The 27,242-nt window shown below is 44.2% G+C and overlaps 2 protein-coding genes across 8 annotated transcripts; one reads left to right on the top strand and one right to left on the bottom strand.

The window, feature by feature from the left end:
- The first annotated feature begins 77 nt into the window (after nt 1-77).
- On the top strand, nt 78-1,370 carry LOC146508473 (uncharacterized). Its single transcript, XM_085178100.1, has 2 exons — nt 78-339; nt 451-1,370. The coding sequence occupies exons 1-2, from the start codon at nt 168-170 to the stop codon at nt 1,134-1,136; spliced, it is 858 nt and encodes a 285-aa protein (XP_085034226.1). The 5' UTR covers nt 78-167; the 3' UTR covers nt 1,137-1,370.
- Nucleotides 1,371-10,238: 8,868 nt separating this feature from the next.
- Nucleotides 10,239-26,958, bottom strand: atn1 (atrophin 1). 7 transcript variants are annotated; one of them, XM_085176491.1, is made up of 10 exons: nt 25,363-26,956; nt 23,484-23,618; nt 22,930-23,031; nt 22,429-22,548; nt 19,400-22,248; nt 19,047-19,263; nt 17,399-18,911; nt 15,617-15,790; nt 15,292-15,472; nt 10,239-12,843 (listed from the first exon to the last, which is right to left on the bottom strand). In XM_085176491.1, exons 2-10 carry the CDS (start codon nt 23,508-23,510, stop codon nt 12,810-12,812), a joined length of 5,217 nt encoding a protein of 1,738 aa, XP_085032617.1. In that variant the 5' UTR covers nt 23,511-23,618; nt 25,363-26,956; the 3' UTR covers nt 10,239-12,809. The 7 variants fall into 7 exon arrangements, 5 of the variants coding, with proteins under 5 accessions (XP_085032617.1, XP_085032618.1, XP_085032619.1 ...); XM_085176492.1 differs by having other exon boundaries at nt 17,399-18,908; XM_085176493.1 differs by having other exon boundaries at nt 15,623-15,790; nt 25,363-26,955.
- Nucleotides 26,959-27,242: the final 284 nt, after the last annotated feature.

The following is a 27,242-nucleotide window of genomic DNA, read 5'->3' as shown; positions in this document are numbered from 1 at the left end:
TAACGTTTATTCTTGTCCTCCACGCCAGAAGGTGGCGCTGTTGTCTCGTGTTGCACATTTCCCACCTCACTAGTTTCATGTCCGTGTTTACAATCCAAGCGTGACGTTCACGGACACGCACAAATACGTGTTCAGGAGCCACCGAGAGCTGGCAGCCTCCCGTCTAAATGTCCAGAATGCATTCACTGAAAGCTTTTCTGAGCGAGAGGCTGATGGTGGCCGCGGAGGAGATATTTGGAGCGGTTGAAAAGACAATAGCCGAATACAAAGAAGAGCTCTGTCGTTCAAAAGATCTGGAAATCAGCCGTCTCAGATTGGAGCTGAAGCTTCTCAAGGCAGGTAGGTTTGAATTAAATCCGCTTTATAGCCAAACCCGTGCAGCTTTTCCTTATAATGTCTGTATTTTGAGTTAAAAATGAATAACTCCAGCGTCTTTTGTCTTTTGCTCAGAGCCTCCATCAGACAAATGTCTTGCAGCCCAGCTGCTGCAGCAAACCTATCACCGCCACCGTCCTTCTCCTCCTCCTCCTCCTCTTCAGTCAGACCCTGCAGTGGATGCTTCTGAGCCTGAGGCCGAGCCTGAGCAGTGCGAGGAAGAGGAGGAGGATGGAGGCAGCAGCCTGGGGCAGATGGATGAGGAGCATCCAGAGACTTCAGAGGTCAAAAAGGAGGAGCAGCAGAAGAGCCACAGGGACTTCTGGATGGGTCACGATGCTGACCAGCTCGAAGCCCTCGAGTCAGACATCAAAGACTTCATCTCCTCTCCTTCCAGTCTGAAAGCCACTCTGCAGGACCAAGCCTTACATTTCCACCATTACCACCATCACCACCACCTCCACGGCAACGAGGAGGGCAAAGACAAACCCTACAGCTGCTCCGTCTGTGAAAAACGCTTCAGTAACTGCTCCCACCTGGCAGCTCACATCAGGACTCACACAGGAGAGAGGCCGTACAGGTGTGAAATATGCAGCAAGACCTTCATCACGACGAGCGCTCTGAACAGACACCAGACGATCCACACCGAGGGGAAACGCTTTGTGTGTAACTGCTGTGGCAAATCCTTCAAATGGATGGAGTCTCTCGGCAGACACGTTAGAAGTGTGCACAAGAGGGAGAATGTGGTTCAGGATCCATGAATGTGTAAAATTATAATCACGTAGTATTTACCTCTAAAGAAAAACACACGATGAGCTCGAACAGGGAATGTAAAGTGTGAAATGTTAGTTGTGGATTATGTTGGCAAATGTGCATGGATCTCTTTAAGCCTTGTGTGCATAAACTGTAGCAGCAGTAGATGATGTGAAAATAAACTTTTATAAACTGCTTATAACCTTAGATTGATCCTTTCAGAATAAAATATTGATTAAAAACCTGTTTTGTGTTTATGTCTTGTGTTCTCTGCTTTCCATGGTCAGTTTACATGAAGGTCTGGCTCAAAACAGGACTTTGGGGGACAATTAGTCCACATGTGTGTTACCTTAACTAAAATAATTTTTACTTTAAAATGCTTAAAATATTTTTTACCACAGTTCTTTTGAAACTCCTACAGGGGAAATGCCAAAAACCTGTTTTCTATATGGGAAAAATCCTGACATATTCTTCCTTTTAGCTGAATGGGATGTGTGAGTCTTTTTGCTGCAGGAATATAAAAAGAAGAAGAAGAAGGAAAAAAGTTACACTGCACTCCACTAGGTGGAGCTTTTCCTTCATAGTTTCCCATCAATCTAAGTATTTGGCAGGGTTCATATCGCCTCCTGTCCAATATACTCCATGTGGATTTATTTTCTGTGAGCTGGTGAACTCGCATATTAAAAACATGAAGGTAGTCTAGTCACCACATAATATAGGCCTCTGCACCATAAATGCATGCACAAGAAGCAGTGGTGAGAGAACTCTTCTGATTTTTAAACTACAAATACCAAAAGTATTTGTTGTAAATAATGAGCCATAATTATACATTATTGAATTCATGTATTCACTGAGTTATATTAGGGACCAAGAGGGATTATCTATGAGCCCATTATGGTTTAAACAGGGATGTTTATGGTTTCTTTAATGTTTCTCTTTGTGTTTATCATCAATAACAGATATTTTATGTGATTTAATGTATTTCATTTATATGTTTGAATCATTTTGATGCAAAAACAAGTTAATCCCACTCATCTCCATCATCACTTTGGGAATCAGCGTTTCCACAGCAGTAAATCTTGCTACTCCAGACGTGTTAGCCATCGTTCACTGTAACATCAACATAGTTGTAGTTTCTCTGAATATTGCACAGTGTAACTTGGGGTGAATTTGAAGTGTCTAGTCCTGGGACGACTGCGGCATTGTCTTAACACACAACTACATACTCCAGACAAGCAAACTGGTCTAAAACTGCTTTTGATTAGCAGCACCTGGCTTTTGCATACCCTCTTAATTCCCATGGAAACATTAATAGCACACTTTACTCTTCACTTGACTGCATATATGAAACAATCTGCTAAAAAGAATCAGATTAAATTCTACTGAAAGCAGTATTAAGGTCACATTATTTATTCTTCCTGGAGGCTTGATTTATGCCTCACAAATAACTGAATTAGGCCTGTTTCCTGTCATACATGTGATGCTAGTTAAGCTGAAGACAGCCCAGTAAGTCATGACAGTACTGTGCTTGTACATTTACACCCTCCTTCTGTCTGGAGGACAACTTTGTGTCATTTGTACTTCGTGTACTTGGCTCCTGGTGAGAGACTAAAATGAGAAGTGGTATGAACTAATTAAAACTTGGCTGCTGGGAGGTGGGTTGGTAGCACACTGTCCTGGCTGATGGCGTGTGTAGTAATCTCCAAACTCATGGGCAGACTTGGCAGATATGCCTCTGACTGTAAAATGATATGTTTTCTCCTGCTGACTAAAAGTTTGTAGATCTTGACTGTATTTTGCACCTCATGCTCAAAGTTATACAACTCTGAGCTCCTACCAGGTTTTAAAAAGAGATGATGGCTCCCTTTGACTTTACCGCTTTGGTTTAAAGGCACATTTGGACATTCAAGTACTCAAAGTTATACCAAATTATTGTCGTCCTATCATCCATCCATCCATCCATCCATCCATCCATCCATCCATCCATCCATCAATAGCCACTTTCTTAGGTCTGGGTCTGAATAGTGGGGCAGCCAACTCAATTCTTCCAAGGAGACAACAAGGCTTCCCAAGCCTGCTGAGGGATCTAATCTCTCCAATGTATTCTGGTTTTCCCCCCAAGGTCTTCTCCCAGTAGGACAAGCCTGAAAAACCTCACCTGGGAGGCACCCAGTAGGCATCCTAGTCAGATGGATAACTAGGATCCAGAAATCCCTCCACCTTGTCATGATGAAGGCATCTGTGCGCCTGTGTGATGCCAGGAGATATATTGTGAGGGCCAATTTACCCCTGGAAGGGTCTCCCAAGCAAAACTGCTTCTGAGTGAGAGGGTCAGACAAGAGCTATTCAGAAAACCCCTATAAAGGGAAGAACAAGGGATCTGTTAATCCTCCCCAGGGTAGAGTTGCCTTGGTCCCACCCTATAACCAGAAAGAGTAACATGCACCCAGTCCCTCATAAGCCCACCACGTACAGGAGGGGCAGTCTGATCCCCGGTCGCCAAAACCTGTTATAGGGACACTGAACACTGTCACCTCTTTGGTGGGGGCATGTATACAAGTAGCTTCTGTGAGCCAGAAGCTCAAGCATCAGACTGATTTAAGTCACTGATTGATCTGCGCGATGCCAAAGAGAGGATACCTTTAACTCCTTAACTCAAAGTGTATCATATTTGATACATTGAAAAACAGGAATAAATTGCTCACCACATTTTTAGGTAATAAATTGCAAAAGAAAAAGAAATAGAAAGGCCAGATGTAACAACTATGTAACAAATTCATTTATATGTTAATCTATATATCTTTTTTTAAAGTCAGGAGGTTCAATAAATGTTGAATTAAAAAAAAAGAATTTTCTGGCAATTATTTGATAGTTCAGGCTTTAAACAGTTAATATGGCAAAAATGTAGCTCAGTGAAAAGCATCACCTGTGATTTTTTTTTAAAAACATAATAAACTAAAATATAAGCTGCATAAAAAGGACAGCTACAACAAATTTAAATTTCTGAGAAACTGGAACAACATCCTTTTAATTTTTACTCAAAATAAGGGAAACTGTTTCCTCAGTGTGGCGTGCAGGCACAGAGCGCAGCGCACAGGGTGTTCAACTTTAATTAGTATTTCAGGGTCTGGACAGGGGTGTAATATTTAGGAGACCACAGAACTTTTTGCTATGTTTGATCTTTAAAAAAAATAGTTTGAAATAATGGTTTGATTCACCAGGAAACACAAAGACGTTTTCTCACCAGCTCCTCACTCCATTTTTTGGCATCATGTGGCCATTATCTATACTCAGGGGTGACATTGGGACTTGTTATTGTGAGCAGCTGTGACGTAGCATTTTCACCTCCTAAAAAGTTTTCAGTGGGAGATGCATTTTGTCACTTCTTCAGTCGTTTCTTGCACTGGAAATGCTACGTCCTGGATGACTGAGCATGCATCAAGACAGCATCTTGGCCTGTTTGTCAGCGTACACATGCAGCAGCAGCAGGGTCGAGTATTTTGTGTTATATGAAGCCGATATACGTGTTAATCAGCCCATTTCACGGTGTAAGTAATAAAGCTAAGTTCAGGTGTGCAGCAGTAACTGCCCTGTGACCTCTAAACATGAAACATGCAGTGCTTGCAAGCGAGCTGTGTTTGAAGATGTGTTTGTGTTTAGTTTATTTTTATTTCTTGCCTCTCATCCAGACCTGGTTTGGACCCAGCAAGTGCAAAGCCAGACCAGGCCTTTTTGGACTCCTTTTATGGTCAAGTTCCTGGAGGAATGTGCCAAGTTTGGTTTGGTAGATGTGTTAATTGTAAGCAGTTTGAGGTCAGGATTGGTTTCTTAATATGACTTGATTTGTCTTCCTACGTCCCTACTGTCAGGGGCTTACTTATCCGAGATATAGCCCTCAGTTTAATCTTTAAATCAGACATTTCCACCAAGTTACTTTGGGAGTTTTGCATGTAATTGGTTTTGTTAGTTAGTTTGTCCGTTTGTTTGTTTGTTAGCAGTCTAGTGTCCACAGTTTTCAAGTATATCTTTTGAAATTTTGTGTGATTGTAGGTACCAATAACAGCTCGAGCTGATTTAACATGAGCGTCATATCAAATGTGAAAATCAGTGAAAATTTTATATTACCCCCAATTTTTAAGTGAAATAAAAAGAAACTTCAATTCTAGACCAGTTTAGAAGTTCCAGCCTCAGTTTCCAAAGTCAGTAAGTCAGTCTCTCCAGTGGAGTTCTTCACTGGGTTAGTTTTGGACTAGGCTCTATTCAAGTCTGGGAAACTGGCTGACAGACTTCGGTATATAGACAAGTTTAATAAGTCAGTAAATTAATCTAAATGCTGCGTTTCTAAGTTCAGATTTAGGTTGATTTAAAATGCTTCCAGATTGTAAATGTGGAAAAAGCTCAGCAGGCACACTTCACGTCTCATAATAATGTCGAACAACATTATTTTATCGTACACTCACTTATTGGAGAGAGACCCGCTGAGAGCTCTCATGCACACGCAGGTGCTCCTTTCAGTAAACCACTTACAACAACTGTGCCGAGGAGACAATTAAAATAATGACACAATAACTACTTCAAAGCTGAACATCCAGATTATAACAGAGATGGATTGAGTTCTGGAGTTTCTGCTACAAATCATTTTTATAAAGGACTTGGATTTAGGGAAAGATGCTATGGGACAATTTCATGAAGTGTGAATACAAAAATGTCTCAACAGCGCAGATGACCTTGTTTTGTGACATCGCACCTCTGGTGTTTGGTAGAACCTCTCAGAAAGTACTTACCTTAAACTCTGTGCTCACATTAAATGTTTCAGGTACAGTCATGAAAAAGAAAGTACTCCCAATTTCAATTTTTAAATTTTATGTGTTAAGATGTAATTGAAAATAATAATCACCTTTAGCAGCAATAACCTGAAGTTTCTTTATGAATTTATCAGTCTCTCACATCGCTATGGGGAAATTTTGGCTCAGTCTTCAATTCAGTGTGGGTTCATTTGTTTATTCACAGCATTTCAGTCGCCTCTATTCTTTTCTTTTTCAGTCATTCTGTTGTACATTTGCTGCTTTTGCATGGGATCATCATCCTGTTGCACAACCCAATTTCAACCAAGCCTTAGCTGTCGAACACAGATATATTTGACTCAAGAACACTTTGGTATACAGAGGAGCTCATGGTCGACTTAAAGACTGCAAGGTACCCCCAGGTCCTGTGGCTGCGAAACAAACCCAAATCCCCCTGTATGTGTGAATGAAAAAGAAAAATCACACATATTCATCTGAAAACTATCCAACCACCATTTGACAAAAGAAAAGATGACTTTTATGTGTGCTTTGTTTTATAATTTCACTTGACAGATCTCTGCTGAACATCATTACTTTCTTTCTTCAGATGTTTTTCCTGTATTCCTTTTTGTTTTTTGAGCGTGACCACTGCAGTCCTTCAGCCGCTCCTGAAACCTACAAACATGAACGAACGTGTGCTCATTTGGACCCACTGTGAAATAATTTATCACCATCAAAAGCTTTCTGTCCACTTCTTGCTCTGTGCTGGCATCTTATTCATCTACAAATGCATTTGGTAAACCCGTGCTTTTAAAATGTGTTGAATTTCATAAATATTTCAAAACAGACTACTCTGTCTTTAATAACAATGTGCCCTTCACATCATGTTCAAACCCAGCGCTGCATTTGCTCCAACACACGCACTACCACATGCTGATCCTCACAGTGACTGAGTTTTTTTTTTTTTATCCCTTTCTGCGCCTTTGACTCACCAACGCACCACTGCTTCCATTTCTATTCGAATAGGCACTCTAAAACTCAGCTCTCTCATTTGTCCAGTCACCTTTGCCATTCTTTTTATTTGTTTTAAACCTGACTTTAAAAGACTCGCATGGCGGTGATGGCACCCAGACATATGTAGTCACCTCTGCCTTCTTGAGCTGGTTGTTATGGTTTGTGTTCAGCTATGGCTAGTAGTAAAATAAAAGGTGTAATAAATGTTCGATCCCCCTGATTTGGATGATCTGTCCTCAAAGAATCATTGCAGACCATATGTGCACATTCTTGCAAGTTTCACACGTGTCTGCATTCCTGGCTTGAAGATAACATAAAGCAGCGTGTGTAAATATTCAATGAAATACAATCTGAGTTTCAAGTAATCATGCTGCTTTTTCAAATGAGAAATCGATGCCCCTTCCTTTTTTTTTCTTTTTCTTTTGCTGTTTCTCTTCACATCCTTTGCGCTCAGCCGCACCCAATCCTACATTTCAGCCAGACATCTCACATTTGAAATGACTTATAACACCAGCCAATTACAGTCTGTGTTTGGGGTCTGGCTCATCACTCCCTGCAAATATGATACACATAGAAATGTTGGAGCGACGAGCTAAACATCCCTTTGAAGGACACAGGTGGATGTCGGGGTGGTGGGATGGTTGAAACAGCAGGCAGTGATGCAGGGAAATTCTGCAGCTTAAATAGAATGGCAAACTGAGAGGGTGTTTTTCAGCTTGGACTGCTTGCCTAAGCTAGCTCGTAGGTTTGCCATCATTTGTGTCATTGCACATGTCGACGTCAGAGAGCGAGGTGGCACGGAGGATGGTTGTTATACTGTGGAAGCATTTGCAGTGCATTATTTGTGCCATACTTGTCTGTTATCTGTTTCACATTCTAAAGAAGCACCTGCACTGGTGCCCCAGCTATCAAAGGGAGAGAGGTGACACCCAGGACTGTTGCCCTTACCAGGGTTCAGGGAAATCTAATGAAAATCTTCACTGGATCAGAATCTGATAACATTATTGCTTGTCCAGCTGTAGTTCCCTGTGTCTGATGCAAATCTCATTTGGAAGTGTGTCCCATATCCAGCTATTAACATTAACTTTTCATGGATATTTTGACCGCAGGAGAAACCTAAGCTCTCAGAGAAATCTTGCACAACATGGGGAAACTATGCAAACTGAAAACACAGAAGAGCCTCACCTGAGTACAACTCCAAGAGGCAAAATATGTGGCTAGGATCACTAAAGCAATAAGTTTTATCAACCCTCTTCATAAAATGCTAGTTTAACTTTTACTAAAGAAAATCATATTTCTGTTTCGATGCTGAAATGGTGAAGATGTTGTCAAACCGATGTGCAGTGGAAGGAGACCTCTCTGGTCCAATTCTCACTCTGATCACCCGCCTGTTGTCTACAACTGCTTAAAGATGCTCAGCAACGCCTCAAGATCATCCACTGGGATCATCTTCTCTGGGCTGGAGTGAGCAAGAGGTCAGGGGAGATTGATTGTCTGGGTGAGAGAAGGTGAAAAAGCCACAGACTCAGTTCTCCGCCAGCAATTGTGCCACTTTGCAGTTTGCCTGTCACTGCCGCAGGCTGCGACGACACTCCAATAGATGAATGAGATGTTGGGGGATTTGTTCAAGTAGAAGTTTCACTGACCAGGGTGAGTGTCTCTCCCAGTAGATTTCAGAATCACTATGAGAGTGTTGAGGCTTTAGGGCTATGAAAGGTACGACTAACAGAGGAGCCACAGTACGAGACTGAAACAGTAAAAGTGGACAATGAAAGGGAGAGTTAGCAGGTGTGATCATGTGATCAGCAGCGGGGAAAAACACGACAGCTCCAAAGGGACAAGAAAGATGACTGTGGTGCAGATATTTTAGAGGAAGAAGCAAAGCGTGTTATAAAACTCTCTCTTAGGCAAAACAGCTGAATGAAAACGGAACATGTGGAGAAGAAGATATTTTTGCTGGAGGAAAATTTGGAACAGGAACTAAACCAAATTAGTCACAAATTAGTTCAAACCCAAACATATGACACTGAAACGTCACATAGTCTGTGGCACCATTTGAACATTAGTGCATCATATTTGGCTGTTCGTCTGTTCCAGGTCTCGCTTCTCAGATTCGTGAATACTGATGAAGAGCTTATATATTAAAACATGTGTTTCTACTATTATCAACTTTATTTTGAATAAATCTGAAATAACTTATATGCAGTAACCCTGACATTGTGCCCATCCACTTAAATACATGGAATGAGCTTCCAAGGGCTCATAAATGATTATAGCACGTAGAACATGCATAAACTTCTTTGAGTGTTAAATCTGGCCCTGTTAGAAGCAGAAATGTTGGGAAATAATCCTGGCGTACATACGTAGTGTACACTGTAACCGATTTCTGCCATTTGACCAGTGTTATACTGTAATTACCAACAGTAAGCTACTCTAATAGGTTTATACAGTAATTTACTGTAAACAAAATTAAAGCAAATTAGTATCATGTCATGTATTGCTGTAATTATGCAATTACAGCAAGATGTGAGATGATATAGAGAGCTAAAAATTATTAAACTGATAACCAAACGAAATGGATAAATAGGTGAAACTGGTCAATAAACATAATGAAATGAATGGCAGTTACATTGAGTAGAGTGTAACTGCAAGGTTATGAATGGTTGAAACACTAATCTAATAAAGACGGTTTAACAAATGGTGACCTGAAAGTTCTCCAGGTTAACTGGATTTATTTAAGCAGGAAAGGTACTGGTTTCTGAGTCCATCTGCTGAGGCTGGAAAACATGACAGTCACCTGAGGCAAACTCCTGGGAATTCTTTCCTACTTCTGAGATGAAAGTAGCAAAAACCAAAATTATTTTTGGGGCAACTTTTGGCTGGCTACAGATGGGAATCCATTCATACAGACTCCATTGTTAAAATGTCCAACTTTATAGTATTAAAAAGCATCTTTACAGCCTGGTACAAAAAAGGTTTTGTGTTCATGGGTAGTTTCTCTGTGGAAGCTTCCACCACTTAAAGGCAAAAATGAATCAGTACATAAATTGCCATCTATAAGTCAAATTTTCTAGTTAGGTATCTCTAAATTTCTACTTACTAACTCAAACATCTGAGAAAAGAACTAAAAATGTAAAAATAACTAGAAATCTTGAGTTATTAAGCCAAGTTTTGAGATAACTTTACATTTTAGTTTAGATTTTTCAGCCAGGAAGCTCCAAGAATGTTTTATTTTTAGTGGTGAGAATAAACTTCCATTTTCCCTTTTCTTAAAAAAATCTATGAGTGGGGAAATTTTTTCATAACTCATTCACCTGGATCCAGGGGCGTGGCCGTTTTGATTGACAGGTGTTCCCATCTGAGCCTGTTAGACCTGAAGCATGAGTTTGAGTCAACACACTGGACTTTTTCATAATGTGTGAACTGTTGGAGGCTTTTGGAGCATCTTTATTGGATTGTCTTACTGACATTTTGGCTTGTTGTGTGATGCAGATCACCTGAGAGGTTTGTGGGTCGGTTTTGGTGAGTGAAATTCTAGCATTTTAGCTAACTGTTTCCTAGCACCCATTCACTTTATGAACATAGCTTGCTAACCAAGCTAAGTAGGGTTAGGTGAATAACTTAGCACTTCTCCCTTTCATCTGTCACTTCTGGATTCAAAACATTACAGCAGTAGGGACTCCAGCAGGTAATGTCACGGTGACTACATCTATGTTTTATACTGTCTAAGGACATTACCCATTGGTTTGAAACATCAACCTTAGCCATTTAGTTGACACCATGTTGCTTCTTGGGGGCCAGTATGTGGACAAAAAGTTTGAGTGCTAAGCTGTCAGTTGGATACCTGCTAATTACTTATTAGCAGGTATCCAAATACACTAAGAAAACTTTACTCACCTGACTTCTTGCCGGCGGTCTGGCCGCCCTCCTCTGACCTCTGGCATCAACAGGGCATTTTCACCCAAAGAGCGGCTACAATTTTCTCATTGTGTTGGAAAATCTCAATAGATTTGCATTTTCTGAAATACTCATACACCAGCAGCCACACCACGCACAAAGTCATTGAAATCACCTTTCTTCCTCATTCTGATGCTCAGTTTGAACTTCAGCAGGTTGTCTTGACCATCTTTAGAAGCCCAAATCCTCTGAGCTGCTGCCACATGATCAGCTGATTAGATATTTGCAGTAACAAGCAGTAAAATAATATTTCTTTGTTTTATGTCCACTTATAAAAAGAGGCAAATGCCAGCCACATGGAATCCCTCAAACAACCTCATATGTCTTTCATCTATACCTTTCCCTACGTCCTCATCCATCCTGGGAAAGGACTGATGAAGTGCTAATAATAACCCCCAGATGCGATGTCACCGGGGGGGAAATCAGGTTTGTCCTGCTAGAAATCACTTTACATTACACTGACACACTTATTCAAGGTGACTTTAAATGGCCCACAACCTACATACCAACTCAACAGAATGGCCTGTACAATATATATATTTCATCATAAGGCCATCAGTCAGTGCCACAACAGTACGAGGAGCTTTTATTGCACAAAAGGGATGCAGATTTGAGGCCTCTGAGGATCCACGTTAGACAGAGCACATCAGTAAAAATATTAAAGGTGAACGTGAAGTTTGTTTGAGCAGCTCCGTGAGCCAGCAGAGAGCCTGCCTGACGTAAAAAGGACGTATTCACTGATCCGTATCCGTTTTGAAGGAGATTCCTCTGGCAGGACGCGGTGAGAACACACACAGCCCCCAGCCTTCAGCAGTGTCCGTAAATCACACTCTCACAGCTCCTCCTTTCTTTTCATTTCTGTCTTTATATCTTTTTTTTTTCTCCCCACTCTTCATTTTTACAGTGCAGTAAGGAATGCTCGCTCTACAGGGTGGCTGGTGTTCACTGGAGCGACTCAACTCCCATGTCTCACACTCATCCCATGTGTCTCCTATTAGCCACACTCACCAAGAGAGGGAGGGAGTGAGCGATGAAGAGAAAGAAGGGGAGCAAGAAAGAGAGGGGGGGGGGGGGGGGAGAGAAGAATTTGATATGCTTTGTGCATGAGTGACTTGTATAAAACAAAGACAGGGGAAATACTCTGAATGTAAGAGCTGGAGCAGAGGTGGGGTTTGGGGGGGGGGGGGGCACAGTGCACACACACACACGAGCACTCGAGAAACTAGCAAAAAAAAAAGATTATAATTTATTTCCAGATTTTTTTGCCTTCCTTTGCATCTTGTTTCACAAGTTAAATTGAACGTAAAAAATAAAAACTGACTGCCATACCATGAAAATGTAAAAAAATAATACAAATAATATGTGCTGTATATATAATTATATCATTATCAACAAACGGACAACATTAATCATTATAACAATGCTATTGATCGTAAACATAACAGAACACTAAAATGCTGGTCTCATGCATATTGAACGCCCCTCAGATACAAAGGAGGGGGTAATTACTAAAAATAGAACCAAAAGTTCCACCAGTTCAGAATAAGCGCCTATAGCTACATGCAATGACATAAAAGGGACTCATGTACACATTCCTTCTGGCATCAAGTATTTTACATATACTGTACTTCACTATTGCTGCCCCCATCTAATATACTGTACAGAGCACAATACAAAACAACATTATGCAGGAAAGCGCTGGAGTCTGGTGCCGTTCGCGGGGACTCTGTGCAAGGTTTTCACGCCCTCCTCCCTCTTTTGTTAATCCTTCAAAATCTTCTCATTTCCTTCTGCGATTTCCCTGTCCATGAGTCCGACCTCTGTTCGGAGTCTTCAGTGCTTTTTTTGTTTCGCTGTATGTGTTCTCTTCTTGCGCACACTCTCCCTTGGTTTTTCTCCATGCTGCTGTTTGTTGGTGCCCCTCCCTCACAGGGTCTTGTCGCTCTCTTTCTTCAGGTGACTAAAAAGTGAGAGGAGGAATCGAATGAGTGCATTAACCTAAGGTTTTGGACGGAGGTTTGATTTCATCTCGGCACAAGTGTGTCGGAAAACGCTTCAAAGACTCGTCCCCGTGATTAAAACTTCCCTTTGGTCTTCATCTACAAAAATAACATCAGTGATGTTTGTAGAGTCAGCCTGATCAAGCCTTGTTTAGAAGCAGATCAAAATGTAGCATGCAGATTTCTGCTACTGAACACATCCAAACAACGTGTGAGGCCAAACGTCAGATTTAGGGACATTTTTACTGATTTTGGTCTTCCTATGCCCCAACACACAACCAACTACAGTCATGATCAAAAGATAGTACACCCTCTTTAACTTCTAAGATTTTACATATCAGGACATTATTAAATTTGAGTAGGAAAACAACATGGCATCCAGAAATCTTGCGGTTTATCCAGGTGCAGCTTTGCAGCCGTCTTCCAAACAAGCCATACTTGTTCTTTTTCTAATTGTGCTGTTGTGAACTTTAACATTTAACTTGCTCACTTTGGCCTATGGAGTCTGAGATGTAGCGCTTGGGTTTTTGTTTTTTTTTTAAAGTTTCTCTGACTCTGGGGTGAATTTGTTGCACTTCAAATTGGCCTTATAACCCTTCCCAGACTAACAGACTAAGATCACTGCTCATTCTTTCCTTCTTGGCTTTGTGTTAACACAAACCTGAATGCTTCAAACCAGCAATCTGCTAAAACTTCTGCTTTTATTGACAGCCACACTCACTGATCGTCAATTAATCAAGTGAATTTGATTAGCAGTTCCTAGCTGCTACTTAACCTCTTTTGCTATGGAAGCCATAAGGAAGCTTCTGGTGAATTTTATTACGTCCTGATATATCCTTTAAATTGAGGATGCAATTTCTTTTTACCAGGACTGTGTATTAATGAATGCAACCAGGGAACAACAGATAAAAAACTAAATATAAATATAAATATATAGAGAGAAATGCTAGTATATTCAGTAAGATTGCTTCCTGCATTCAGATTTTATTTGTTTAAGGTGATAAAATGCAAGACAGTCTCTTAAAAAATGAAGGATAAAAGAAACAGCTTTATTTTTATTGCAAACTGACATATGGAGCTAATTCTAATTGTTTTCCACCCATAGGAGTCTTCAAAGCTTGAACAGTACTTTGACAAAGCCTAGTCATAGATTTAAAGATTCCTACCAGTGGAACAGACTAATAAGGGCTGGTGGCTCCATGGACAATTATCAGCATTGTAACAGTTTTTAACCAGGTTTGTGTTAGGTGAATCAGAAATACCAAGAAAACGTGTAAAATTCAAATAAGGTAACACAGACTTTGCAGCATTTAGTTACCACCCAAAGGTCCTTTCTAAATAAAAAAATATATAAAGGAATTTCAATTATTTCTTAAAAGAGAGTACCCTGTAGTAATTTTTTTATGTTAATTTTAAATATACAGAAGACAAAGCTTAAAGGCTCAGCAATGCGTTCAGATGGATTAGTCTGTAAAACAGTGCCTCAGTAACAGTAGTGGTCATTATATCAGAACATATTTATCAGAGCATATTTGGATGAATAAAAAGCTTCTGGCTTCCTCTATGTTCAAAGATTCGGTTTCCATTTGTCTTACATGACAGCCACCCAGCTGTGTTCAGGGTTTGACTGTTGGTCAAGCAAAAAAAGGATACCACCACCCAAGGCAGTGCTGGGTGTCACACAGCACTGTAATTAAATTATATTTACCCGCAGTGAAGAAAAGTAGCACATTATTGTATTAAAGTCAGTAATCACACTTTCCCTAATCAACCCGATACTCATCGAACAATTATGTTCCATCTGTTTTTCAATTTTCTGCATCATTTTTTCCGATTTAAAAAAAGTTAATCAACATTTGCTTTTCCTGCTCAGTTGTGCTACACAGTTCATGTGGAAGGAGAAAACAGTATGTGGTCTATGAGGACTGGAGATAATGAGCTACTTTAATTTTACTTAAAGAACATGAACATGACGGTCAAGTGCAAAATGCACCCAGGCCAGGAACAACTATAAACTCCAGCTAACACAACATCACTTCACCAGCATCTATCAAAGAGACCAGGCTACAAAAAGCTGGCAGCCAAGAACTCAAAACCCACAATGTTGGTAAAATAGAGTGTATGCTGACCCCAAACCAAGCAGCCTGACCTTCATGAGGAAATGAAAATAGAAATGGGCAGCCAGGCTTGTAGCATTGCTGTCGTACCTGATTCTACAGCTGAATCACTGTGACCTCAACATTTTCCTGTGAAGTGCATTTAAGGATGGTTTGTATTAATATTTGTCGTAATTAGGATAGAGCCTAAAGTTTATACTGTTAAGTGGTTATTGTGTTACAAATCATCTGAAAAAATCGAATAGTTAGAGTCAAACACTGGCAGCTGCAGTGGATGCACAGCCTCTGTACCTGTAATACTCATCCTGGGTGAGGGAGTGGTGGTGATGATGATGGATCCACTGCTGTTCCAGGGCCAGTCTCTGGATCTGCAGCTCTGCGCTCTGGGCCTGCTGCATGGCCTGGAGCTGATGGGCTGCAGACATAGGGCCGGTGAGGGAGGAAGGCTGGGGCAAGTCACGGAAAGGAGCACCTGTCACCAAAACAGAGAGGAAAGAGCAGCCGCAGCAGCAAGTGGGAAAGGGAGAAAGAAAAACAGGGATCATTCATCGCCGCCAGTGTCAAAATGTTTCTTCTTTAGCTTTCAACACGGTGTTTTTAGAGAAGAAAACTGAACTAGTACATGGACGAGGAGCCTTCTCCTCACCGAACAGCTGTTGGCGGAGCACCTCGCTGTCAGTGAGGGGGTGTGCCAGGATAGGGGTGCCTAGTGTGGCTCCTGGGTAAGGGAGGCGTGCCAATGGAGACCCCGATGCCAACGGGTCCATCAGGGGGTGAACCCCGCCCGCCGCTGGATGCCAGTGATGTAATAGGAAATACAGGAGATTATTGTTGCTGCATTATAGCGCTGTTTGTTAACACTTAAAAGCTTTAGATTAAGTCAGAGCAGCTGTCACTACTGATACTGTGACATTAGGCTCTCATCGCACAATTTTATTCAATAAAGGGGTAAAAACATGAACTTAAGAGCCTTACAAACATTGACAAGTACAAATAAAGTTTGATTTTCTTTAGAGTTTGTACTTTAGTAATAATATAATCTGTCGTATGACATTCTGGCACCGCCCATAAAGACTCATTAATATTGATTTAAATCCCCCCTTTAAGGTCATCTATATTCAAAAGCACTACCACATGTGTCTGTGATAGGCTCTGGATCTCTTTTTATAGAATTGGGCAAGTTCTCAAGGAGCCAAATCTGGCTAGATCTGGTGGTGGGCTGGCGGTGTTGTTGCCAAGAAAACAATATGTTTTCATTAAGCTGTGTACCTGCATACGATGTTACGCATAATCAAGGCTGTTTCAGCCAAATGTTTTCCCTCAGATGCCTCAGGATGTTACAACAGAATTCACCCAGAGTAATTAATTCAAATGATCAGCATGCTCCTGGTTGCGCACCTTTGAGCTTCGACATAGCAGGTTTTCCCACTGAAAACAGCTGCTAGGTCTTCACGTTTTAGCCACAAACTCAGCTTTTAATCACTAGGGGCGATCCTCGACATGAAAGTCGGGTTGGTTTGACACGAAAGTAGATGTTTGCTCCTTGCAAAGGTTCGAGTTCACAGAGCACACAGTGCAAACGGTCAAATCGAGACTTCCGAGGAGCTTTCCGACTATAGAAGCAGTGCTAGAGGCAGTTCACACAGAGACGACCTTAAAGAGGAGAACAGCCAAACTTGGTTATATATTTTGATTTCTTTTTATGAGAAAAGTCCTGAAACTTCATGATCACAGCCAGATATAAACTTGTCAGTGTGCATTCCAAATGTCAATATGTACAATTTGGATTTAAAGATGGGTGAGCTGCTCCTTGTTGTTCCCAAACAGAGATCTGAGTGCACAATCATCTCTTTACTTCTCTTGATAAAACAAATGTCTTTGAATAACAATGGTCAGATGTTTCAGAGAAAACTATGCACTCACAGAAAAGCTGTGTTCAGCGCTGAGCTAAACTAATACAAAAAGTAATTATACTGGAGTTAAAGGATAAGGCTGGCACTGTTTTTTGTTTTTCCAATGAGCAGAACCATCAGTGTGTTCGGTCAACACTTTTCAGTGCTGTGCCCATTTTAGATGTACTCGTACAATAAAGAGGGAAATCTTTTAAAATGGGTCACAAATATAATTTTTAGTTTTTCTTAAAAACGTGCATTTGTTCTGGGCTAGACACATTTACTACAAGGGGAAAAAAAACCCCAAAAAACTACCACCGGAAAACCTCTGGCTTTCTTCTTTATTGGTGTCTGCACTTTACAGAACATCACCAGCTTTATCCTTTCCTGTAACAAGTTCTGTAAGATAAACTTTTGACTCCAGGAATTTTCTGAGCTACACGTCTGTGAAATCTGAAGATTGATGAGTTGGTATAGACAATTGCATAGTTAGTAGCAGTGGGTACCTGTGTCTTGCTGGTGCAGGTGAAGATGTGAGTGGATGTGTGAATGCTGGTGATGATGAGGCGTCACATTTAGCATCTGAAGACGCCCCAGATTCTCTCCTCCACCTCCTCCACCTGTACTGGCTCCACTTCCCCCTCCCCCTCCCCCTCCTCCGCTTCCTCCTCCTCCGCCTCCAACACTTCCTCCCCTTTCTCTCTCCCTCTCTCTTTCTCGCTCTCTGTCCCCAAAGGCCGGCAGAGCTGCTCTGTCCCTCTCCCTCTCCCGCTCTCTTTCTCCACTCCGTTCTCGCTCGTAAGAGGCAGGAGAACGAGTGGGAGTGGGGTAGGTCTCAGGGGCAGCGGCCGGGGCAGGGGCTGGTGGCTGATGAGAGGACAGGGAGCCGAGAAAGGAAGAATGGGGGACAGGGTGGTGAAGTGAGGTAGCGTTGGAGGTCGGTGGGGCAGGTTGAGGAGGAGCCGGGGGAGGAGCGGCAGAGGCAGCTGGGGGAGCCGGGGGAGCAGATGAAGGGTGAGAGGGGAGTGTGGGTGGGAGCAGAGATGAAGGGGGTGGATTCGACAGGGACTGCGGAGCAGGAGGGTTGGGAGGTCGAGTTACAGGGGCCAGAGTTGGGTTCTGGAGGTGAGGTGGGCCAAGTGGAGCTGGTGGAGGCGGAGTGCCATAGATTGATACCTCATTACTGCCCGCTGCACTGCCTCCAAGGAGCAGAGAGTGTGCATGCGCATGGGCACTGGCGTGAGCATGTGAGTGTGAATGAGCAAGAACTGCAGGATCAGGTATAGACCCTGGTGGGTAAACCCGCTCATCACTCTTAAACTCAAATCCTGGCTTTATCCGATCTCGGTGTGCAGCCATTGCATGAGGAAAGCCGACACCTCCCAATCCTGCACCCCCAATCCCTCCAGGTACTGGGCCCCCTGCCATTCCCGGGTGACCACCTACACCTGGACCACCTTCCAGGCTGCCACCATACAAAAATCCCAAGATGGCTGCTGCAGTAGCTGCATCAGTGGGCAAGTGGTGTGGGTGAGCTAAAGCATGATTCTGAAACTGAGGAAGAAAGAATGAGGGGTGGACGTGGGGATGACCATGATGAACTTGTGGGTGGTGTGCCGGGGCACGACTTGCCACCCCAAGTGGAGACATAGCGTGGGGGCGAGCATATTCACTCAGAGTTCTCAGCGCTGGGGTGTCAGGGCCTAAATATGGTCCTCCTAAACCTATTCCCAGGGCCCCCTGAGGGCCGCCAACCACTGCTGGTGACCCACCCATGGATGGCAAGAGGAGGGAGTGGGGGATAGAGTGGGAGAGAGTAGGGTGGAGATGGTGTGCCGGAGGAAGGTGAGCATGAGGATGTGAGTGATGATGTTGTGGATGAGGAGGAGGATGGGAGACGGGGTTGCCCGAGGAACAAGCGGAAGAAGACGAAGGGTCGAGGATGATCGAGGATGAGGAAGGAAAGAAGAGTGAGGAGCCCTGGCGACCTCCTCCAGCAGCGCTGGCATCCTTCTGCTGCTGAAGAGGAAATAGGAGAAGACAGTAAATCACATGTGCTTTGGTCTGCTTTACTCCCCTCCCATTAAACTGACCAATTTAAATGACATCAAATCCATTACATCTGACATGATTATCACCCTGAAATGTGCACACCTGTAGATGCCGATCAAGCTCCCTCTCACGCTCGCGCTCCCTCTCTCGTTCCCTTTCTTTCTCTCGCAGGTCTCGGGCCCTCTGCTCCACCTCCCTGCGGGCCCTTTCAATCATCTCATTTCTCTTCTTCCACAGTTTGGAGCCATCCAGGGGGACAAAGAGGACATCGCTGCGGGCGCAGGAGTTCCCACTGCCGCGGTCGAGGACCTTGTGAAACCTAGAGTCACGAGAGACACCGATGTAGTACATCATTATTACAATCATCAGGAGTCAGCAGCACCATCGTAACAATTATCGCTGCTGTTAATTACAGGGAGTGTACACATTTACAATCTCAATTAGGCTGACTTTACCGTGCTGACTGGCTGGCGTGGATAGGAATGTCTACAGGTTTTGGTTCAGGCGAGGGGCTTCTCATCACAGGTTGTGGGCTTTCACTTTCTTCCCTGTCTTCTATTGGTTCTTCCTTAATGACCGGTGTAGGAGGCGGGCCTGAATCCGAATGTCCGTCTCCACCAGGGAGCGAAGAACTGGAGGCAGGTGTGGAGATGCCATTGTTGTTGCTGCTGGCGGAGTTACTAAGGGGTGGAGGTCCCTTTGAGACATTCTGAGGCGAGAGTGACTGTGGATTGGTATTGCTGCTGTTGGGGGCGCTACTGTTGCTGCTGCTGCTGCTGCTGTTGGCCATAGTACTGCTGTTGTTTCCGTTAGAGTGGTAAGATCCACTGAAAGGAGGGTGGTTGTTCAAAGTGCTATGATAAGAGGAAGGGCGGCATCCAGGCGAACAGCTAGATGACACACCTGTCGCTGGAAGCGGCATGCTGGCTGCAGAGGAGGAGCCAGGGGGAAAAGATGAGAAAGCTCCCATCTGATTGGTAGATGGGCTGGGTAAAGGAGAAAGGGGTGTCGGAGGAGTCTGGGCAGAAGACTGGTAGTGTGGAGGACGTACATTGGGTGCCATTCCTGAGGGGGGTGGTTGGGTGTGGGAAGCTTGAGGTGGGGGTAGAGGAGGCTGAGGCGGTGGAGGGGGATAAGGAGCATTCAAAGGGTGTCCGTGATGGCTAGAAGAGGAGGAAGGAGAGAGTGCAGGGGGTTGACTTGGGCCTCCACGGTTTTGGTATAGAGAAGTGTCTCGCAGATTTGAGTCTCTCTCTCTGTCTCTGGGCCCGGATTGGTAGTGGGGATGAGGTGGGTGGGGGTGCTGCGTTCCCCCAGGCCCTGAATACTCTCGTCCCAGGTTAGGAGTTACTCCAGGGGAGTTTAGGTACTCCCGATTTGTACCAGTGGAAGGAGGCGCACCAGCAGGGAAGTCTTTTCCTCCGGTGGGTGGATACTCCCTGTGAAAGTGATCCGCCCCAGAGGAGGGCGTTTGTGCCTGGTCGATGGGAGGAGGTAAGTCCCGGTTCGATGAGTTTGGGGGATGTGGGTGGGGGTGTGGCGGCAGGGAAGGATGGGTAGTGTGACTGGGATTGTTTTGGGGAGATGCAGGTGGGTCACGGTTCAGCATGGGGGTGACAGGTAGCCCGCTGGTTGAACTTGGGGGGTTTCCCTGTGGGATGGAGTTGTTGTTAGGGTTACTGCTCCCCACAACGTCTCTCGTCTGGCCCCCAAACTCACCCCATCTGCTCCCATCTTTGTCTCTGGGATGCCCCCCACTGGCTCCACTGGGGCCAAAGTCTCTACTCTGGTTTTGGTTTGGCAGATTAAACTCCCTTCCTCCTTCACGCTCCCTTTCACGCTCCCTGTCTCTGAAAGCCGGAGCAAAGTCTCTTCTTTCTGGCCCCAAGTTAGGTCCATCTCTCCCAGAACCTTGGAATTCCCGGTTCTGACTGACTGACAGCGCTCCAAAGTCTCTGCCTTGGATGCTATTAGGCCCACCCATCCCACCACAAGGACTGTTACTATTTGCCCCGCTGCTATTGTTACTACTGTTGCCAATCGGAGCGGAGAACTCCCGGTTGATCTCCCTCCCCCCACACTCCCCCCTCACTCCCCTCTCCCTCTCTCCTGCACCCCCCCTCTCTCTGTCTCCTCCCCCTCCAGCATACCTGGGAAGGTACTCCCTGTGAGGGTGGGGGTGAGGATGGGGGAGGTAAGAGGGGTGGGAAGAGGAGTGGCGAGAGGATGGAGGGTTGTAAACGGAGGGAAGTTGCTGCTGCTGAACTGGGGGCTGGTGCTGTGGTTGGTGTGGGTGGTGGTTGCCAGGGTAACGGGTGTAGCCCCAGCTAGCCTGGCAACCAGTTGCCGTGCCACCCTGCCAGCCGGTGGAGCTGTAGTGGTGAGGGTGGGAGGAGGGTTGGGTCTGAGGCTGAGACTGGGACTGAGGTTGAGGGCCAGTCTGTGGCAACAGAGAAGGTGGAGTGGACTGAGACTTGTCCAGAAGTTTGTCTCCTTTTTCCATTTTGTCTCTTTCTGCCTTAACCTCAGTAGGCATGTTTTGTGCCCCAAGCTCCAAAGGCTTCAGGGCAGGTGGAGGAGGAAGTGGAGGGGGCAGGGAATGGGGAATGTTGGGGCTGTTATGGGAATAATCTCCTCCGGAGATAGTTGTCTTGGTCACGCACTGTGTGCTGGCTTTGCAAGTCATTCTGCTGCTTAGCGCAGCATCAACGCTGGTCGGTCCACTGTACTCAACTTTACACATCAGCTTAGAGTCCAGGGAGAAATATGACTTTCTCCCACTATTGCTGTCATTTGATGAATCTCCTGCTCCACGGAGAGAGGGAGTCAGTCCAGAGGAAGAGCAGGGAGTGGAGGGGGGCTTAAGAGATGGACAGTCCTCAATTCTTGCATCCACATCTCGCTTTTCTCCATCTCCACAGGGCTCCTCACCCCTCCCCTCCCGCAGCACTCTCCTATCCTCTCCTGTCACCTTCCCCGCGCCCCCCTCTTTACCTTTCTCACGGTCTCCTTGCTTTGGTGAATCGGGGCCATCAGAGTCAGAGTCCAGGCTCCCCAAAGGGGAAGCGGAAAGACTTGGGGATGAGGAACGATTGTCCTGGTCTATATCCCTTCCGCTGCTCAGACTGCTACTGCTATTGGCCAGGCTCCCTACAACTGAACTCCTGCTGCCCTGAGATTGGCCATCTTCATTGTCACTCTCACGGGATTGGCTGGCAACTGAGGTTGGAGGTGGGACAGTGGAAGGAGCTGAGCTGTCAGTCGAGTGTGTTGATGTTGGAGGAATTGGAGTAGGGGCTGAATCCTAACAAGAAAAGATGATTTGAGGGTGAGGTAAAAAGTTAAATTGTAATATCTGCTATCTACATGATGGCAGAAAATAATAATATATATCTATTTGAGGTGTCCCCTTTTAGGTGATTCATTTAAATCAAAGCTTTGTATTAGGTCTTTATATAACAAGTTGATGAAATGTAACACAAACCTGAACTTTCTGCCTCTTTGGAGGAGACACAAGTTCCTCCCCCTCACTCTCTGATGAATCATGCCCTTGTGATCTGCGACTGAAGCGATTTCCAGCCAATTCCTCACCAGCACCTCTTTGCTAAAACAACACAAGACTTTTAATTCTGTAGTGACGCTTTTGAATCCCTAATAGGCCTAGGTCTGTTTTTAGAACAAAGCTTCGCTTGCATGCACTCACGCTCTCTCTCTCTCTCACACACACACACACACACACACCAGTGTCAAACATGAAACATCAAAGATTTCAAAGTGCTACGGTGTAAAACACAGACTCTAACAATTCTGACACTGCAAGGGGTACATCTATGGCAATCACAGGGATGACTCATTCACTGACAACACATTCACACACAAAAATTCAAGAAACACAGGAAGGCCTTTATTGTTCATTATGTACACGTTAATATATGGCCCAAACAGTGACAGGAGAAAGGAGATAATAAGATAGGCGGGGTCTAACCGTCTGTCTGTCGTTGCGTTCAGGGCGAGAGGGGCTGGGGTGCGGGCGTCTGCCCCTTCTTTCCTCACTTGCCCCCCGCCGTCGCCCACTGCGCATGGGCATCTGCGAAGCAAAGTGCAGTGAAAGAAGGAAACGTGGCATGTGGGGAAAGTGTTAAAACTGGACAATTATACAGGAACATCGCAGTATGCATGGAGAAATAAAGAAGTGATTGTAGCAATCACAGAGTTAAATCAGGCTGAAGGGAAGTCAACCTCGTTCAATCCAAGGTGGAATTTAACAAGGACGACAAGATGTAGTGAATAAAAGAGGAGGCAATAGAGAGGAGGAACAGGAGGATACAGTGAAGAAGGGAGGGAGGTAAAAAAAAATCAAATTTACATGTGGAATCTGTTTTTTAGACCAAATAAATAATTTATATCTCAGTTACTCTGGCCATTTTGAAATTTGATCACATATTGAACTAATTATAATGTGGAAGCAGTAATCAAGAGTTAGGCAGGTACACAATCGCTGACATCATCATGGAAAGCAGACATAGGCCTTATGCATACCGATTCTTTGTGTGTCCTTGTTTTCATTATTTCTTCTTTACAACGTCCATTTTACAACACAAGCCATTGCAGGGATTGAACTGGTTCCAGCTGCTTACTGACTGGGCTGTACTACACGACGAGAGCTACCAAAACCTGTGAAGAAGCATAAACAAAAACATGGAAAACCTAATGAGAACACAAGGCTTTGAGTAACATGAGTTCATGAAATGATGGCAAGATTTGGTATCATCATTGAGCGCAGGGTTCAGGAATTTGTGACATTGTTGAAAACATCTGAGTTTACAACTGCAAAAGCCCAGTTACAACATTTAAATTCCCAGCATGCTTCAAACTGTATCAGCACAAGTGCTTTCTACTGGACTCAAAATAGCCTCTGCACCCTTGTTTTCACCACAGCAGCCCAAAACCTTAACAGCACAATAGGTTAACCCACTCTGACTGATAATACATGCAGAGCAGAAAAGGTGCTGATTGGTAGACTTCACTTCGGATCGCAGTCTGCAGAAGAACTCCAGCAAAACATCTTGGGAATATGCGGCCACACCCCCCCTCCTCCCTCCTTCCACCTTCACAACAACAGCCCAAACCCACAGCTACTTGTGGTTAACCCACATGACCTGGTTATGGCCAGCAGAATCACATGCTTATTTATCCAGCCAAGCCAACCATTAGGGAAAACACACACTATCAAGATCTTTTATCCATTTGATCGACAACATAGCCAGACTACTTCGCAGGGGCCCGACTAATCCATCCATTCATGTACCACTATGATGAAAAAATGGCTCATGTATATTGAATGAGGATATAAATAGTGCACACCGCTGGATGAAAAGAAAGAAAAAAAGAGTAGTTAGCAGAGCTGTGGCGTGGAGTCTGTAAATACGCCTGTATGTGTGTTTATTTAAAGCAAGTAAAGCCCGTAGCAGCCTCACTACACATGGCTATGCATTAATTAGTGCATGCTGCAGTGACTGATTCAGTTTTATGAGTAAAATCTTCATCACTGTACACACTCTCCACACATATTTAGAGGCGATGCAGTGCGTGCTGTGTGCATGTACAGTCCCCTTATTCACACACACACACACACAATGAAGTTCATGACACTGAAGTAGAAGCATTCAGAGCCTGTCTGGTGGGTTTCTGTACACACACACACACACACACACAATGCATCTCAGTTACAGGTGGCAGCTACTGGCCTGTCTGTGGTCCACTGGCAAGTTCTCAGCTGTGGTCGGAAAACAACTGCATTTACACCACAAGTTCCCCTCCTAACGCACATGCACACACATGCATGCACACAGCACGTATATTATCAACAAATTGGCCACTGCATGTGATGCAAAGCAGCAGCATGCAGTTGCTCTGCTTACATCACCAGCGAGCGGGGCACTGCAACGACTCTTTCTTCTTTCTTGCTGCTAATGTTATTGATACACATGCAGAGGAGACCGGCCAAAGCTGCTCTATGGTCTGCCTGCACAGACCATCCACGACGGGGGGAAGAGACGTGTTCAGCAGCACATACATGTTCCCCAGTCAGAATGGATGCCTGTGCAGTGCTGTTTCCAGACGCTCCACATATCTTTCTTTAAAAAAAAAAAAAAAAAAAAAAAAAAAAAAAAAGGAAAGATGATATGGAATGGCGAATCATGGCATTTCGCACCGGCTCTCCCTTTTCCTCGTTGGAATGTGGGTGCGCGTCGTGCGCTCAGTTCACATTAATTCACCGGGACATAATTTAGCCATAACGCAGGATGATCATTAATGCACAAAGAAGGGGAGAAAAAATGGGAGGGAGAGCACAAGCGTGGCCAGCAGGAATAGCTCCAAACACACAAGTATAAGCATCCATTTTCCTTCTCCTTACCTATAATATCCAGCGATGCGTGCTCCCACTCCTCTCACTCTCTCTTTTCCTTTCTCTCCCTGTTTTGTCGTTTTATGTTGCACGCTGACACGTACACCTCAGAGCCCAGTCGTCTGTCAACAGAGACTCGTGCTGGCTCATATTGCAACGGGCTCCGATCATAACAATAATGCAGAGGAAATCTCTTGCTATTCGTTGTAGGAAAAATACAGGGGTGCCAACTGAAGACTGTACAAATTGATGCGTACCCTCGCCTCTTCCCCACCCCCTTTCGCCCCCTTTTCTCTTTTGCCCCCCACCCCTCTCCCACCCTACCTACTCCCCCCTCTTCCTCTAAGACGACTTGCACTTTTTTTTTAATGCCCCTCTCTTCTGTTCTTACAGTCACAAATTTTTTCAGCGGAGGGGTGAGCCAGAGAGAGGGATGCACGTTGGGTGAGAGAAAGGGAGAGAGGAGAGGGCGTGATTTGCATAAGGAGAGAGAGAGAGAGAGAGAGAGAGAAGAGGGGAGGGGGTGGAGGTGGGGGGAGGCTGGCGAAGGAGAAGGAGGAGGGAGAAGGAGGGAGTAGTGAGGCAGGGAGAAAGAGGAAGAGAGGCGCAGAGAGAGGGCCAAAACTCTGAAGAGGGAGGGGATCAAGAGGGAGGGTCTCTATGTCTCTGTTGCCTAGTCCCTCCAGAGTCACCTTTACTGTATGGAAAGGCTCGCAGTGAATAACTATGGTTTTATCTGGCAGTGAAACAGAAAGAGGAGGAGAAGAAAAACAACGAGAACAAATACTGTTTGTTCTCAGAGGTTCTGCTGAAGGTGGACTAAAGAGAAAACAGGAAACTGGGCATTTTAATGTCAGTGTGTGCGAGTTAACAAAGAAGGCTCGTGCGAATTAATTAGGCAATTAATAAACGATCAATTAAATCTATGTCGTGTTGTGTGTCCGCCAGGCTGTCCAGCAGCTCCTGTCTGTCTGGGGAAAGCTTGCAGCGGTGTGTCCAGTCAAGCGGCTCTGCAGACCTCCTCCTCCTCCTCTTCCCCTCTCCGCTCCCGTCCCTCTCTCTCCCCTTCACTCAGCCCCCTGTCCCGTCTCCTATTGTGTGGTAACTATGGAAACCCGGCCGGAGACTGTGCGCGGTGCGCCTGCGCAGCTCCAGCGTTCCTTCATCATCATCACTAGCAACCGGGGCGAGACAGGAACCGAGCCCCGCTCGCGCTCCCTCTGCTGCCCGGCGCGTGCAGGTGATACCTGACCTGCAGTCACACCTGTGCAGCTGTCAGAGCCAGGTGTGAAGCTATGTAACCAATTTAAACTAATTTAATAATTACATGTTCTGTATTTCAATTTATTTTTGTTCCTTATAGAAGACCCACGTTGACTTAGATAAAGTGAAGGTGCACACACTCAAACTGCATGAATGTGGCAGGTTATTTTACAATATTCTTCTTTATTTTTGCTATTTTACTTTGTAAAGCCACTTTACTGCATTATATTCAGCTTTTAAGTCAAGACATGCTTTATTTCTCCCTAACCTGCAACAAAACTGAAATAGGCAGGCTAAATTTATAAAGCAATGTATAAATTGATAAATCAATAAAAAATACAAAACACGGTAAAAACTAAAAGGAGTAGACAAGTTTAATTGTAATACAGTTCCAATTGTAATAATTTAAAATCCAAATAAAATCCAACAAAATTAAAATAGTACAATGTAAACAAGTGTTACATAGTAATACTACAATTATTGTTATTAAATAAAAGCTGAGTATATAACAATAAAATGGCTTCATTCAGTGAAATATCTCAAATTCAGTAAACAAACTAAAACATAATTAAAATAGCTTACATGATGTTTTATTGTATTTCATTTACATTTTATGCTGTTGAGCT

This window comes from Neolamprologus multifasciatus, chromosome 11 (assembly GCF_963576455.1).
Source record: "Neolamprologus multifasciatus chromosome 11, fNeoMul1.2, whole genome shotgun sequence".
Taxonomy (NCBI): Eukaryota; Metazoa; Chordata; class Actinopteri; order Cichliformes; family Cichlidae; genus Neolamprologus; species Neolamprologus multifasciatus.
Note: the sequence above shows the minus strand (reverse complement) of the source record. Positions and strands in the feature narration are given on the sequence as shown.